Source organism: Pempheris klunzingeri, chromosome 17, assembly GCF_042242105.1.
Source record: "Pempheris klunzingeri isolate RE-2024b chromosome 17, fPemKlu1.hap1, whole genome shotgun sequence".
Lineage (NCBI taxonomy): Eukaryota > Metazoa > Chordata > Actinopteri > Acropomatiformes > Pempheridae > Pempheris > Pempheris klunzingeri.
The window spans coordinates 2,448,020-2,463,972 of record NC_092028.1 but is presented as its reverse complement, the minus strand read 5'-3'; the positions used below and the strand labels follow the sequence as shown (position 1 = coordinate 2,463,972).

Genomic DNA, 15,953 nt, shown 5'->3' with positions numbered 1-15,953 from the left:
ACATGCGTTCAGTGTAGTAAGTTTTTCCGTGGAGATGTATCTCAGATGTCCATATTAGTATCTACACTGCACAAAAACTACAGTACAACGTGCATACGGATTTGATATATTGCGTAGAATTTATTTAGAAAATACTAAACGGATATGATCTGTGTTATTTTGGTGAATTCCAATATCGCTAACACAACTTGCCAAGAGGCGCTAGACTAGATATAATGCCACTTTTGGTGAAATTTTGGCATCGGAACCTCTGAAAAGGTGTGCCGTTTCTGTGTTTAATCGGCTGGCGTTTGGCAGCAGCTGCTGATTTACTAACTGGAGAAGTCAAAGAGTGTCGGACAATGCTAGCCAGTTAGCCCGGGGTTTTTGCTAACTGGCTAAGGAAATTAGCCAGTTAGCTAGCAAGCCGCGTCAGTTTGCCGGGGACTGATAGCTTGCTTCGCGCATTTCAAGCCTGTTCAGCGACCACTGCAACTGTTAACCCGGTACCTGAAGGAAAACCTAAGAATGTAGCCTCACCAGTGTCTAAATGCAGAAGACGTAAACTTTAATAATCCGCCTTTAAAATGAAGGGTCAACAGTGTTTCTCCTAAACGTCTGGTTTTCTACAAACGCTGCTCTTTTGTTTTGACAAAGGAAGACCGGACCTGAGTTTCTTTCTTTCTCTATTTAACACCACTCCACATCTGGTGCTGGAACAGTCTCTTTGGACATTTTTTGTTGCTTTGGCCATGGCTCCACAGAAGCAGAGCTCCTCAGGTGGAAGCCACCCGGTGGGGTTTGGTTCTGGAGGAAAAGCCAACGGGTTGTACCAGTCCTCCTCCTCCTCCTCTTCCTCGTCCTCGTCCTCCTCTGCGATGGCTGCAGCCAAGAAGCCCAACATGCAACACATCCAAGCCGACCACGAGTTGTTCCTGCAGGCCTTTGAGAGTGAGTTGCTGCTGTCATTAAGTTTTACATTAATAGACATCGGTGTTGGCGTTTAACTGAAGCTCACAGGAAGCTTTAACGTTGCGGGAGCCATGTGGGTGGTGTGATGAAGGGCTGCAGCTGGAGGAACAGATCGTCTTACAACTTCCCTACTCCGTACTAATATGATCATCGACCAGTCTTGTTCTTGTTAATAGTGTAGAGTTTAATTTCACCTTTTACTGTTGGTTACACGTGCTGTCATGCTTGGTATTTTTGTCTTATAACTTGTTGTAGCTGCAGGTTGTGTGGTTGTTTTACAGTAAATCAGCTGAGCGTAGAGGATAAAATAAAAAGAGTTTTGGACACAGGCAGGCAGATAATTGAGTTTTCTGATTATATCTGTTGCCACATATAACAGTCTCAAACATTGCTGCAACAAAGGACTGTTTTGGGTTCATCTATTAATTCAGATTTGCCAGGCAGATCCTCTTTAAGATGCAAACACTTGGTATTTATACTTAAATGATTTACTTAATGAATTTGTTGACCATTTTCTCATTCATTAAATATGTGTTTGTTTCAGCACTAAGTGTACCTATCATTAAGCTTACCATGCGTTTTGTTTGGCATGATTAAGATTCAGACTTTTCATATAAATTCTGAGTAATGCATAAAGTAATTTGCTGATGATGCAACTACACTTATTTGCAGAACCGACCCAAATCTACAGGTTCCTCCGCACCAGGAACTTGATCGCTGTGAGTGTTGCCTTTTCTTGAAAACAGTGACATGATTAACTTGAATGTTTGAGATAAGAGGAGACCTTTTTGTAACATGTTGTGTTCCCTCCCTGTTACATTCCAGCCTATATTCTTGCACAGGACACTCACCTATATGTCCCACAGAAACTCCAGGAGTAACGTCAAAAGGTAAAAACTCACTGAGGCTGTTGATGTGCTGTTTTGTGATGGCTTTCCAGTCACAGGTTGTTGTGATGCAGAATGGCATTCATAGAAAACTTCAGAAAATGTGACCAGTTGTGTTTTGGGTGAACTTCCTTGTGTCTGCTGTCATGGCTTTGTTTCTCCCTGTGTAAGGTTTCATAACTGTATGTTGGATTGAAAACCTGGTGTTAAATAGTTTATCTCATAAAAAGCAGGTCAAATGCTATCTGGAGTGAAAGTTAACCGACATACGGGCTGTAGGTGGGGGCTGACTGGATCAGTTGAAGCTGAGATAGGAGAGACGTTTTCAGTTACACTGCTTTGCATACAGACGCTGCACAAAAGACACATGGGGCTGCTCGTGGTTCAGTCTGCACTGGAGGGGTCTGTCATGTTGGAGCAGCGCAGGCTGCGCATTTCATTCTCTGTTAAAAAGCTTTGGCATGTTTGTGTCATGACTTTTATAGAAACATGTGTACATTGTCTTTGAATTAGTGCCTAAACCAAGTATACTACATACTACACACTAATACAAGTGGACTGATACTGGTATCAAACGATTTGCACCCTGCTGTGCTGCCAAAACCTCTGATATGAACACATGCTGTTTATTCCTGTTTGTTTGTTTTGTTGCAAACAGACATGACACATGACGTGCAAAAGAAAAGGAGAGAGAAATGATTACAGTATTTAACTGATTGATCTAAGGTAACCTTAGAGGAATTTGAAACGTATGTAATATTTCAAAGATAACGTCGATTCACAAAATCTAATTAGACAAACTCTTTGGTCCTTCATTATTACTTCAGTATTTACTGTATTTTCATTAGCATCCATATAACTTTAAAAAAGAGGTTTCAGTTTTATAAATCTAATTGTTGTCTTTATCTAAAACACTATAATCTCTGTTATGATTGATGCAATTGATCCAGTTTAGTTCTTTGCGGCCCTTTATTTGAACATGCACCCGTCGGACTGGTGATTTTCTTCTTTCAGATACAGTCATTTCTCTTCATTGCTTGGGAGTAAAAATGTTATTCCTGATTTGAGGTGGAGGCAGTGAAGCAGGCTGCTGCAGCAGCTCACCTCAGTTTCACTTTCCACTGCACTTGTGCATGCTTCAGTCACATGAAATGCTGCTTGTGATTTGAGATGAATACGGTCCACACAAGGCCACTCTGAACAGTTATTAACCATTCACAAAGCGGGAATAACTGAAATAAACATTAACTAGATTGAAATGTCTTTTTTACCTTTTTTGTCAGAAACTAAAAATCAAACTCTAAGCAGATCAAAGTAAAAAGAACCAGCCGACAGTATGTCCAAAAAGGTAACATAATGGCACTTGCATTGCAGAGTATTGTACAGGAATGAGAGCTCTGGCGTCTTAGGTCAGTGCAGTGCGTCGCTGGATGTTAGAGCCTCTGCAGCGGTTAGTTTATATGAATAAGGAGGCTTCACATTTTGATTTAGAGCAAATGTTTGTCTGAAGTCCCTCTAAAGATGTGATCGGTGGCTTCCTGCATTCTGCAAGCTTCTGCACAGCCTCACAGGTGTTTCTAGTTATTTCGGCTCATTAGACCTCTGCTCAGGTTGACGTTGGATAGAACTGAGATTTATGTGAGGTCGCCAAAATCTGCGCACTAATGGGTACGCTCCAAAACCCCTCCGCCACACTGCTGATTTGAGCCAGGTGGCCATATGCTTTCCATAATTTCAGTTCAGCACGTAAACCAGAACATTCCTCTCGAATTGGCAGCTTGTGCGGCATGTACACAAAATATCACATCCACCATCAGTATCTTAAACAACACAGGCTAATCACTGATGTAACACATACTCATTGAATCCAAATGGAAAATGTTACGTACTGTCTGCCAACACTTGGAAACGTTGAAGCCGTTGTCATTCAAATTTTAAATCATCATTCAAAATCAAACGGAGGATTTCAGATGTAAAAAAGTGAGATTCGATGCAGCCTTACATAAAAAAGGAGTTAAGCTTTACTGCAGCATGTCATTGGTGCCTGATAGCCTTTGCTTTTTAAACACTTGTTTGAATTTGCAGTTTATTAAAGCAAGATCATATCCACTTCAAGCACAATTACAAACACAGTTACAGTACAGGAATAAGTGACCATGAGCGGCAGTCAAAGCAGATAATGGTAGTCGTTCTATCGCCTGAAGACATGAATTTGGCTCTGGATGGAAATCAGAATTGCCTAAATTGCCATGTGAGTTTGTACATACAAGAAATCTGTGTTGGCCTTTTGATGCATAACCATGAACACAATAAGAGAAAATACAAACATAAAAAGCAAGTACTGCAAACCCCGACACACAAATATGAGATAGAAACCTTTACCGTAAGAAACAATATGTTAGATATGTGTGTTTTTAGTTCTTCTGCTGTATCTGTTGTTGGAGTCGTGGTGTTGCCACTAAGCCCTGCTGTCTCTCTGCATGTACAGGAAAAGCTCCAACATTGACAATCTGTTGTTCAAAGTGGAAAAGATGAGAGGAGAACAGGAGACTCTCAGGTAAATACTCCGTCCTCCGGGGCTGCAGAGGTTTCATGTGTCACATACTTGTCTGTGTGTTCTCTGTTTCCAGAAGCTTTCTGCTTTAACAAGGAGGAACCATGAATATGTGTCATGCTCAGTTTCCTTCATCATTAAAATGAGGCATGTAGGATATTGACTATCAAGTCTTTATGTTGTCCGCTTTATTTCTAAAGAAATATCGACAAGTTATCCGCTATACAACGCTCATCTGTTTTTCTGTTGGTTCCCAAAATAGCTCAAAAACGTTCAGTGGAAAGTTGGTCCATAAAACAAAGTGTTTTCCTTTTGTTTTCTGATGTTTTCCAGAGCTCCTACACAATCACTACAATCCACAGTTTGTTTTAATTTGTTTCCAGCTCCTGCATATTCCCGCTATTTTTTTTTTTCAAACTTCTGCATTTACTTGAGTCAGAACTAAAAAGGGAGTGCAAAGCTTTACAAAGCTCCACATTTGTGATATTCAAGGGTATTGAAGAGTTTGTTATGGAGTTATCATCATGAGCCCATGAACATATCAGCAGGGACGTGCTGGTTTCACTCAGTATTTGGTGTTTGGTGAGAGGTTATGTAAAATTACTGTCCATGCGTCCATGTTCAGGAATAAACCCGTTTGTGATCCTACTAAAGCAGCACCCGGACCTACAAGCTTAGTCAGGATACACCTCCTTTCAAGAAATGCATTAATAAACTTATTTATTGACATATTTTGAACACCATAAACAATCGTTTACTTTTGGTAAAGGCTCTTCTAAGACATGCTGATCACGTGAGATCCACATCTAATGCACATTTGATCAGACGTAGCATCACCTGTTAGATTTATAGTAAAAGTTTGAATTTCCTCTGTATTTTTTCTCCTCAGCATGGCTTCTAATCTGCAGCTCACCTTTACTGGCTTCTTTCACAAAGCTGGTAAGTTTGTCCCTCTCAGCTGCAGTTCTTTGGCCTTGCGTTCCAAATTGTATGTTTTCTTTTTACTGTAGTCTGCCCTGCTGATGCCCCTCAGAAAGCTTATACTTTAAAAGCAGTATGCACACAATTGGGACTTACTGCTTCATCATAACTTGGTGCTTTGGACTTTGACCCTCTTGCTCACAAATTTGTGGCATTGATCAATTTAAGTCTTTAGTACAAAAAGGGAAGTAAATAACATCTGTGTCTGAAAAGGATTCAACTCACTGAAGGCTAACCTTTTGTACAAAAGACTTAAGTTGTTTTGTGCCTCAGATTAGCTTGAATGTAACTGCTAGAGACACAGAATCGAAATATTTCTAATTCATTTCACATGTCGTGACATCTGGTGTTTTTAGATGTTTCTAAATCGAGCTTTCTGATTAGGTTTATGTGAAAAAGAGATTTTGCATGTGGTCTCAGATTTTTGGACCCCACTGTACATGTTTTGGGACATACTAAATCTTTTTTTGTAAATAGTATGAAACTATGGGTATTAAAACACGTCCCTCTGACTCAGGGTGACTTACAGGGTGACTTGTGTTCTCAGGGAAGCCGTCTCAGGACAGTGAGAATGAGCAAAACTCTGTATCTCTGGAGGTGCTGCTGGTCAAAGTCTGCCACAAGAAGAGGAAGGTGTGTGTAATGATCTTATGGAATCTCAACACATTTATGCACAATTTCCAGATGTAAATGAAATGCATCTAAAATGTCTTTTCCTGCCTCCCGTCCAGGATGTGAGCTGTCCGGTGAAGCAGGTCCCTACGGGGAAGAAGCAGGTTCCTTTGAATCCAGACACGAACGCCGGAGTCCAGAGCAAGCCAGGCTCCCTCCCCTCCCTACTGGTTCCCAGCAGCGAGTTTGAACCCAGCAACTCTCACATGGTCAAGTCGTACTCGCTTCTCTTTAGAGTATCGAGGCCCGGATACCCCCGAACACAGATGAACGGCCTGGCCAACGGAGAGAATCACCACAACAGAGGTGAGTTAGTCTGGGCCATCATTTCTCTAAGCAATAATGATGCTGCATTTATCGGGTTCATAGTTTAAGTTTGGGGACACAGTGACGCCTCTTTAAAGAAGTCAGACAGGACAAGAAGCACCAGCAGTCAGTGAACCAGACATGTTTTAAACAAACCCTCAGGCTAGACAAACTTAATTATAAGAGAAAACAAAGGTAAATGTGTGATGCCATGATTTAGAGGCCGGCTTCCTGATTTAACCAGGGTTTGGATTCTTACAGCTGATTTCATTTGGCGTCTGATTCCCAATTGGTAAAATACGTAGATTTGTTACACAGTCGCTAACAAATTATCTCTCCTTGCTGTATCTCATTAGCAAAGACCAATGTACAAAAAGTTAGTAGCTGTATGGGTTTCTCTGAAGCAAGTTAGTGATTAGCTAGTTTATCCCCCCCACTGCCAACCCATGTACAGCTGTGCACATGTATCTGTTGTTCTGTACTTGCAATGTGGAGTGTCATGGAACAGGGTGTTGTTGGAAACATGATACAGGGGAAATCACACTGACTATTCATTGGACAGTGTCATTTGTTACAGGCTAGCTGAGGTCTGCAAGGTTGCAAACTTTCAAGGCTTACTTGGAATAGGAAACACTGCTGTGTGACCAAGAGACGGGGACCGTGTTTGTAGTCTAAATAGTCCAGCAGAGACTCAGCGATTAACTTGGCACAGAGGGGGTACATGTCATTCTGTGTCTGTTTCAGATTTAACAGAAGAAATGGTTAACAGGAAGAGGAGGAGCTCCTCTCTCAGGGAGGAGGGAGAAACCACATTTGTGGCTCAGATGACTGTCTTTGATAAAAACAGGTGAAACTCACACAGCCTCACAATCTGACACACACGCTGTCACCTCCTGACACACAGGAAAAGAGCTGTTATAATGTCTGTTCTGCAGAATCAAGAAGTGAGAGAATGTACATGTGCTTGTGTGCAGACGTCTGCAGTTGTTAGATGGGGAGTATGAGGTGTCTATGCAAGAGATGGAGGAGTGTCCTGTTAGTAAGAAGAGGGCGACCTGGGAGACCATCCTGGACGGAAAGGTGTGTTTGTGTGTGTGAGAGAAACTTGTAAGGAAGTAAGAACTAACCCAGTAAGGCTCCACACTAAAGCCATGTCCACACCAAGAACACATTTAGTCTTGGATGTTTACAACAAAATGAGGCAGGTCATTAAATCCTCGCTTCTTTCACACCAGAGGTGTGTGATTGGAAAACATGTTTCAAACTGAGTTTTGTTTCCCCTGAAATGTCGCTGTCATGCATTAGCATTTGATTAATGAAATGAGTGTGCTATGTTTAATGACTTGACTATCTGATCTCTAACACACTGCAGGTATGTACAGATAGAATGCTTTACATCTAAGGTCAAATATTATGCATAAAGCATGCAGAAAATCTTGTTTTTTATTATGTTTTATTTTATATTGTATCATTAAAATTAAGTTGCTATTATGTTAAATACACATAGATCTGTTTTAATAACCCACCCCTGTCCATCTTTTGTGTCATGAAACAAAATTATGTTTAAAAATGTAATTTCATATTTGCTCCATAGTTATTTTTTTCACTTTAGGGGGAAAAAGTGTATTCAGATTTAGGTTCTAATAATAAGTGCACTTTAAGCAAGTGTATTGAAACTATCTGCTCTTATTTTGTAGCGTTTGCCGCCATTTGAGAGCTTCTCTCAGGGTCCCACCCTGCAGTTCACCCTGCGCTGGACCAGCGACTCCTCCGATCGCTCCACGGCACCTGTGGCTAAACCTCTGGCCACCCGCAACTCTGAGACCAACCAGGACACCAGACCCAGCACCCTGAGAGCCACACACACACTGGGTGAGCAGAGATTTAGGTTTAAGAGCCAGCAATCTGTATACAGTTATTCCACTTGTCTCAGTATTTGCTTTACTAAAGGTGACTGATGGTGTATTTCTCCTCTGTGCTGCAGCTGTTAAAGAATCCATCAACGGTGACGTGCAAACCAGAAGAGAACAAATTTCAGCCGAGCCCCGACAGAAGCTACGCATCTTCTACCAGGTCAGTGTCATCAGGTGCATCTGCATGAAATACCACCTGCCAAAGTGTCTACAGTTTCCCATGATGTAGTTTGCTTGAAACTCACTGAGGCCTGTAGATTCAATATGTGCGTAAACATGTTTTCATTAAGTCCTGTTAGACTTAATAACACGAGAGGCTATCTATTAGCTCGTTCTGTTAGCATGATTACTGCTGGTGATAAACAATTTGCACTGTAAGCTTTTGTTTTAGTCTGCTATGAAGTTGACTTTCTTTTCAGCAGCTACTTTGCTTCATTTAAACACATCAGCGGAGATCAAACCCTGTGTTTTTCCTGTTTGTTTCTCTTACACTCGCCATCCGTCCAGTTCCAGTACAACAACAACACGCGGCAGCAGACTGAGGCCAGAGATGACCTCCACTGTCCCTGGTGTACCCTCAACTGCAGGAAGCTCTACAGTCTGCTCAAACACCTCAAACTGTCACACTCCCGCTTCATCTTCAACTACGTGGTGAGACAGACTCACAGTGGCTCAAAACCTCCAAATATCCTGATGAATTTAAAGTAAAACTTAAGGACATTTTAGCTGAGCGGCTTTTTCATAATCATATTCAAAATGACTGAGCTTATATGGTCTTTGTGAAGCCGGCAGACTCCGTTGACTAAAAACGGTCATTTTCAATTCAATTTGTGAGTTTGTTTGTGTTCTTGTGTGAGTTTTGTGTTTTAAAGGATTCGTTTTGATCCAACACAATATCTGTGTAACACACAATAACACAACCAATGTAAGTGATTGAGGCAATAGTAGAAAGCAACTGCTGTGTACTGTGAGGTAAATCAGCTGTTTGTGGTTAAACCAAGAGGATCTTCCAGGTCTCTCTCTGTAGGGATCCTTTCCATGATGCTGTCACACACTTAGAATAACACTCCGAGCCTGTCGGTGGCTAAAACAAGCAGTTGGAGTAGATGTACTTGGATGATTTAAATTGCCCCAAAGGATTATGTTGCAGCCATTGTAGCCCATTCTGTGAGCCGAGGCGTTCCACTGGACAAATGCCAAAACTTTTTGTCCCTCCAGTCATGATGATCCCAGAATATGTAAAAAGAGGACCCAGTTTTAAAAAAATAAGGGTGTATCCAGAAAGGCTTTTCTCAAAATATTTTAAGTTAAAAATGATTTTGAGGAGTGTTTTAAAAGGTATTATCAAAAGTCACATCAGTTGTGACAGATTATAACATTCGCTCAAATGAAACATTTAAATAGCTTGAAGGCTCCTCTTTCAGTGCTTCTGTTTAGTTTTCACGACTGGTACTTCCTTCGTCCTCCCAGAAAACGTGTTCAGATATTGTGAATGTAAAATCCCTCTGGAGGCAGTTGTATTCAGAGTTAGAGACTCCAGAGATAGTGGCTTTAGAAATCTGCCTTTCTCTGCATTTGTCTTCCAGATGTTGTTGCTGTCAGTTTGATGTAGTAGTTCTTATTCACACGTACCTCTTGTGATGTTTGATAGCCCCATCCTAAAGGAGCGAAGGTCGAGGTCTCCATCAATGAGAGTTACGATGGTTCGTATGCGGGAAACCCTCAGGACATCCACAGCCAGCCGGGCTTCGCCTTCAGCAGGAACGGCCCGGTCAAGAGGACCGCTGTCACTCACATCCTCACCTGCAGGTACCGCTGATTTTCTTTCTCTGTACTTTCATTATTTAGCTTTTCTGCATTTCCTGTCAAGGTGCCGGTAATTCCTGAAGACAGTTTACACATCAGGGGTTGTCCAATATTCCCTCTTTCCCTTCTTTCTGTCCAGACCCAAGAGGACGAAGGCGAGTTTGTCTGAGTTTCTGGAATCGGAGGACGGGGATCCGGAGCAGCAGAGGACGCACATCAGCGGACACAACCGCCTCTACTTCCGCAGCGACAGCTGCGTGCCGCTCCGTCCTCAGGAGATGGAAGTGGACAGCGAGGACGAGAGGGACCCTCATTGGCTCAAAGAGAAGACTATCAAGGTTGGTTTACAGCTGAGCCAAGTCCACTGATTTCACACATAAAGCCGAGTTATTAGTCATTGTTAGACTTGTTGTATCTGGTAGAGCAGCGGTGGTCTTTTTTAAAAGCCTCTGTCAATGTGCAATGTTAAAACTCTGCACTTTAATATTACAAAAACTGAAAAGAGCGGCTGATAATGTTGATCTAGTTGAGGTTGAGGGCTGTAGACGCTCTTATGTTGCCTTAATGTAGCCGATGCAATGTCAGCAAACATGACAGGTTTGGTTACAAAATGATAATTAGAAGGACGAACAGACGCCAGAAATGCTGAAGAGTCTGAGATCAAACGTGTTATTATAGTGTTAGTTTGTATATTATTGTGTTTATTAGTATTATTATTATTATTAATGATCTATTAGTCATGTTTTTACAGACTGTGGGAAATCAACTTTTCAGTCATGGAAAAAGTCTGGGAGCTTTTGCCTTCGTCTTAGAGCGGTAGCCCTGTCCAGAGTTTACTTTAGAAACCTGCATGTACTCTTCAGCATCACTGAACGGGTCCCGTCTGAAGTCTGACTTCTCTGCTCTCACTGCAGCAAATCGAGGAATTCACTGACGTCAACGAGGGGGAGAAGGAGATCATGAAGCTGTGGAACCTCCACGTCATGAAGCACGGGTGTGTATGAAGCAGAGATGGCCTTTGACCAGTATCGAATCCATTTGTCAGATGTTATTTGATTTGCCTAAAATCTAACTAAAGATTGAAAAAAACCAGGACTCAAAGATGACTGGTGAACTTTAGTTGGCTGAGAAGGCAGAAACTGTTGTTAGAGGGAGCCTGATGGGCTGCTGGAATCATTAGCTTTAGCTAGAGGCACCGCGCTCAGCCGTGTCCAGCTGTAACTGACTCCACATGTGGAAGGTCCTTTCTCGAGAGAGAGAGGAGGCTCTCGTTTGGTTCCTCTATGTACTTGCTTGCATTCATCACATTGACTCTTCTGTCGACCTTCCAGTTTCATAGCGGACAACCAGATGAACGAGGCCTGCCTGCTGTTTGCCGACCATCACGCCGCCCACATCGTCAAACACGGCCTCTGCCGCAACTTCCTGCTGCACCTGATCAGCATGCACGACTTCAACCTGATCAGCACGCAGACCATCGACCGCGCCATGGCCCGACTCCGCCTCACCCAGAGCCAGGCCACCCTCATAGACAAAGACAGGGAGGGGGAGGAGGAGGAGGAGGAAGAGGAGGACTGGGAGACGGCCGTGGAGTCCCAGCCAGAGCTGGATCCAGATCCTGATCCCGACCCATCCGAGTACAGACCCTGTAGCGATGAGACTAACAACGGCTGCATGGGGAACACAAACCAGCAGCAGCAGCAGCAGCAGGAGGAAGAGGAAGAGGAAGAGGAGGGTGGAGGAGCTGTGACTGAGAGGCCGTCCACCAAGCAGAAACTCTCCGGCTCTTGTTAGGATTTAAACTGAGACAAAGAACCCAAACAGGACGAGCGGTTTGGGAAACAGCTTACACACACGGGTTACTGCAGGGATCATGTCTTCAAGGGCAGGTTACATCAGAAACAAGGAGAAGTTGTTTGTTGTCTCACACGTTGTCATCAGGGTTTCATTAGTGTCACGTGTCCTGACGGGTACCGTAGACCTAACAGGGTTTAGCTCTAAGTCAGTCACCTACCCTCAGAGGTGCCACGCATCCTTTCCTTTCATGTCCAACCCACAAACGTTTAGCTCCAGTCACTGTGGAGTGAGCACAAAACAGCCCCAGCCTGGAGTCTGGGTCGTAGCTACAGACTGTCGTCTTTGATTCAGAGGAAACAGCTGGTGATTCTCTAGTTTCCTTCTTGTCAACAAATTCTCTGAAAAAAGTTTCAGTTTCATCATTAAAACAGCTGCTCGCTGTAGTTTTTATCAAACAGGAGCAACTAGTGCATTTTTTGGGGACTACTTTCAGTGGCGGATCAATCCACATTTGGTGCTCGTGTTTAGGCCAGCATGACAGTGTGTGTGTGGGAGAATAGTGTATTTGGACTCACACACACTCGCTTGGTCTTCAAAAGGACCCTGTGAGCTCTTGGTTACGACACTGGTGAGTCATGACAGCGTCCAGAAGCCCCTGATGCTAACAACTTAGCTAACGAGCAGGAAATGTGAGGCAACATTTTCTACACAACTATATTCACAACTAAAGTTACTACATTTCCACGGCCTGAAAACCTCAGCAGCTCGTCACAACGTCTTAACTCAGAGTTTTCAGAGCATTTGCACTTCCAAAGTCTCAAGAGGGAGACGCTCATGTGGCTCATGGAGTTTTTGGACAACAATGGAGCTCTATGAGGAAGGAGATGAATCAGGCTGTGACACACACACACACACACACACACACACACACACACACCTGCCAGTAGACACGTTCACTGTCTTTAATGGGGTCTGTTGACAAGGAAAACATAAAGTATCACCAGATTCTTTTCACTGAATGTGGACAAATTTGGGATTCTGCTTTCTTCTGTGTGTGTGTGTGTGTGTGTGTGTCTGTGTGTGTGTGTGTGTCTGTGTGTGTGTGTGTGTGTGTGTGTGTCTGTACGTTAGCCAGCAGGAAACTCCATCATCATCTGTCTTTCAGTGTTTGAACACTCATCAGACTGAAACCAGAATGGACAGCAGGTTACTTTAGCTTCATTTTGTGCTGACTCCATCGTTAATGAACAAACTTCAGTTGGGATCATTTCTATTGTCTTCCATCAGTGACCACACTCCGCTCCACCAAAACTTTCCTTCGTTACTGAGTGTGTTTTCATGGATTATATCTCCAGGTGTCTGATTAAGTGTCCACAACTCTTATTGGTTGTTTGGGCGTCTAATCTGGTTTCTGATTTGTTCTCCGGCACTCTGATCAGGTGTCCTCAGGTCTCTACAGTGTCAGACCTGTTTGGCCTCTGCTGCAGTTTCACACTCTCATATTCTCCATCTGAACACCAGTGTGTGTATATATTGATATTTATTCTATTTTTACTAGTCTAATACGAACCCACTCAGACAGCTGGGATCAGAGTCCTGGACCAGATGTTTGAGCCAACTCAAATATTTTGGTTTGAAGGATCTGATCTGAGGATCCACCTGGGACACTGGCGTTCGTGTCCACACTTCTGGTGCTCATGTCCACACTTCTGGTGCTAGACCTATTTATTCCTCAGAAAACACTCGATGCATCTCGGCTCCTTTCTCAAAGCGACTTCTACTGCCAGCACTCACAAACACTGAGATGTGTTGTTGCTTTTATAAACTGACTGACTGTTTTCCTCCTGTGCTCCAGGACACAAAGACGGACAGTAAACTGTGTCCAGCTTCATGCTTGGCCTCCTTCAAGTAAAGGTCGAATTTGTTCCGATGGGATGCAGCAAAGTTTGGACCCAGCAGGAGCTCAAGTGTTTGTCTTTGTGTATCAGCCACTCGCTGCATTTCGTCTGTGTGAGGCTGAGGTGGAGAAGCATAGATGCAGGATTAGTCCTCACAAAGACCCGCTCGTACTGAATCAGCCCTTTGAGTCGTCACCCGTCACACATTTAAACCGGTTCTCCAGGTGCTGGCTCCCGTTTCTTTAATGTGGGAAATAGTTGCTTTTGTTTCAGATCGTCATAATGTACGCTTTGGGTCTTCTGACTGTTGTTGACACAAAGGCTGTTTCCTTAATTTATCGTCCGAATGATAAAGTGACAAAAAGATCTTGTTGAAAATCACTAGCTGCAGCCCACCTTCAGAGGAGGCAGCGCCTCAAACCGCGTCATCGTGAGCCGAATAAGTCGTCTCTTCTTGGCTTTATTTTTCCCGTTGCAGCGCCTACTGTTCTGTACATAAGACTCTGAAACTTTGTAATAAATTAGCTTTGGATTATGTTTGTTTGGAAACCTGAGCTCCACCCGGGAGGTTTTGTAGTTTCTTAGTTGACAGACCAAAGGGGATGAATTTGCTGCAGATTTCTCCGCTCTTCTTACTTTCTCCTGTTAACGTTTTTTGCTTTGTGTTATAAAAAAAAAAAAATAAGATTTTCTGCAAAGCAGCAACAGGCTGCATGTGTGAACTCACCAGCTGAGCCGGTGTCACTGCCTCGGACTGATCTCAAGTTTCAGTGAGACAAAAAGCACAATGTCCAGATGCTGCGTTAAAGTTTTCCAGTGTGCTGCTCTGCTGTATGAGGCAGCAGCAGCTGGGACTGATGCAGAAGTGTTTCGAGGGTTGATGGTAATCGTTGCATTTGTTTGTGACGCTGCTCTTTAAAAGCTTTAAATCAGTCAGACGTCTGACGGCGACAAATCCAACATGGTAGATCTGCTTTTCTGTGGGTGTTCAGAGAAAGAAGAGGGAGCAGAGCCCACTGTAGGGTTTTCTCTTTTTTTCATTAACATGAGACCAGCAGCATTTTGCACAAGATGGGAGGAGCCATGTTCTTCAACAACTTATGTAGAACCAGCTTGATATTGTGAACTTTAAGTTGAGTCAGAATGGTTTTCTATTAAAAGAACAATTTTGTACAATTATCGACCACATGGTCCGTTTCTTTCACTACATTATGTTTTATTTACACGCTGTTTAAAGCAGAAATACCACAGTAAGATCCATTGATTTAACCGTTAATCCCACCAGGAGGGCCTCGTCCACCTCAGGTGTACCTCACAGTCACCAGTCACACGTAGCTGCATTTCTGCCTATTGGAGAGTTTTATTTTGAAAGTCTTAACTAGAACTGCTAGTATGATAATAAGGTGTACTATGTCACCTGGTGGTCACGTGTAGAGCATAATGATATATAAAGTTGTCTTTGCCCTCCAGTGGTCAAAGTGTGTAACTGCATGTTAGAGGTTTTATTTTGACAGGTGATCAGATCCTTTTACACATCACATCTAAATAAATGAATGTTGCATCATTCCAGTTTTGTAAGTTTAGAATTATAAAATGATCATTTTAAATAGTAAATCCTGGTGCTTTTAAACCATGGGCCCTATTTTATTTTTTTTTACATATTTTGGTGTCTAAATGACTATTGGTACAAAAAGTGTTGGAACTGGTCCAGTAGATCACCTCAGCCAGCAGCTGTGTAACAGGCAGCAATGGCTGCAGCGTGATCCTTTGGGGCAACTGCATCTGATCACAGTAGGTCCACTCAAAGTGTTTTAGCCACTGACAGGCTCAGAGTGTTGATCTTACAGTGAGAGACCTTTGAGATCCTTTTTAACAGAAACAGCGGTAGATCAGCAGTCTGGTGGATTTGAAGCGATTTACCAATGTCATCTATTAAAACACCTAAATCACACACAGCCACATGTTCTGCACAGTAAAATCACTGTTCCTGTCACCGGAGTCTGGAGTCTCCATCGAGTGATGTCACAGCTCTTTGAGAACCAAAAGGATCTTCCAGGTCTCTCTCTGTAGGGATCCTTTCCATGATGCTGTCACACACTTAGAATAACACTCTGAGCCTGTCAGTGGATCAAACAAGCTCTTTTAGTGGACCTACTGTGATCAGGTGCAGTTGTCCCAAAGGATCACG

The 15,953-nt window shown here is 42.9% G+C and overlaps 1 protein-coding gene across 1 annotated transcript; it reads left to right on the top strand.

Annotated features, from left to right (window-relative positions):
- The first annotated feature begins 642 nt into the window (after positions 1-642).
- Positions 643-12,202, top strand: LOC139216559 (polycomb protein suz12-B-like). Its single transcript, XM_070847712.1, has 16 exons — positions 643-930; positions 1,624-1,670; positions 1,777-1,841; positions 4,327-4,395; positions 5,282-5,331; positions 5,921-6,006; positions 6,105-6,351; positions 7,096-7,198; positions 7,326-7,431; positions 8,049-8,223; positions 8,336-8,424; positions 8,772-8,915; positions 9,916-10,073; positions 10,210-10,408; positions 10,985-11,064; positions 11,402-12,202. The coding sequence occupies exons 1-16, from the start codon at positions 732-734 to the stop codon at positions 11,862-11,864; spliced, it is 2,280 nt and encodes a 759-aa protein (XP_070703813.1). The 5' UTR covers positions 643-731; the 3' UTR covers positions 11,865-12,202.
- Positions 12,203-15,953: the final 3,751 nt, after the last annotated feature.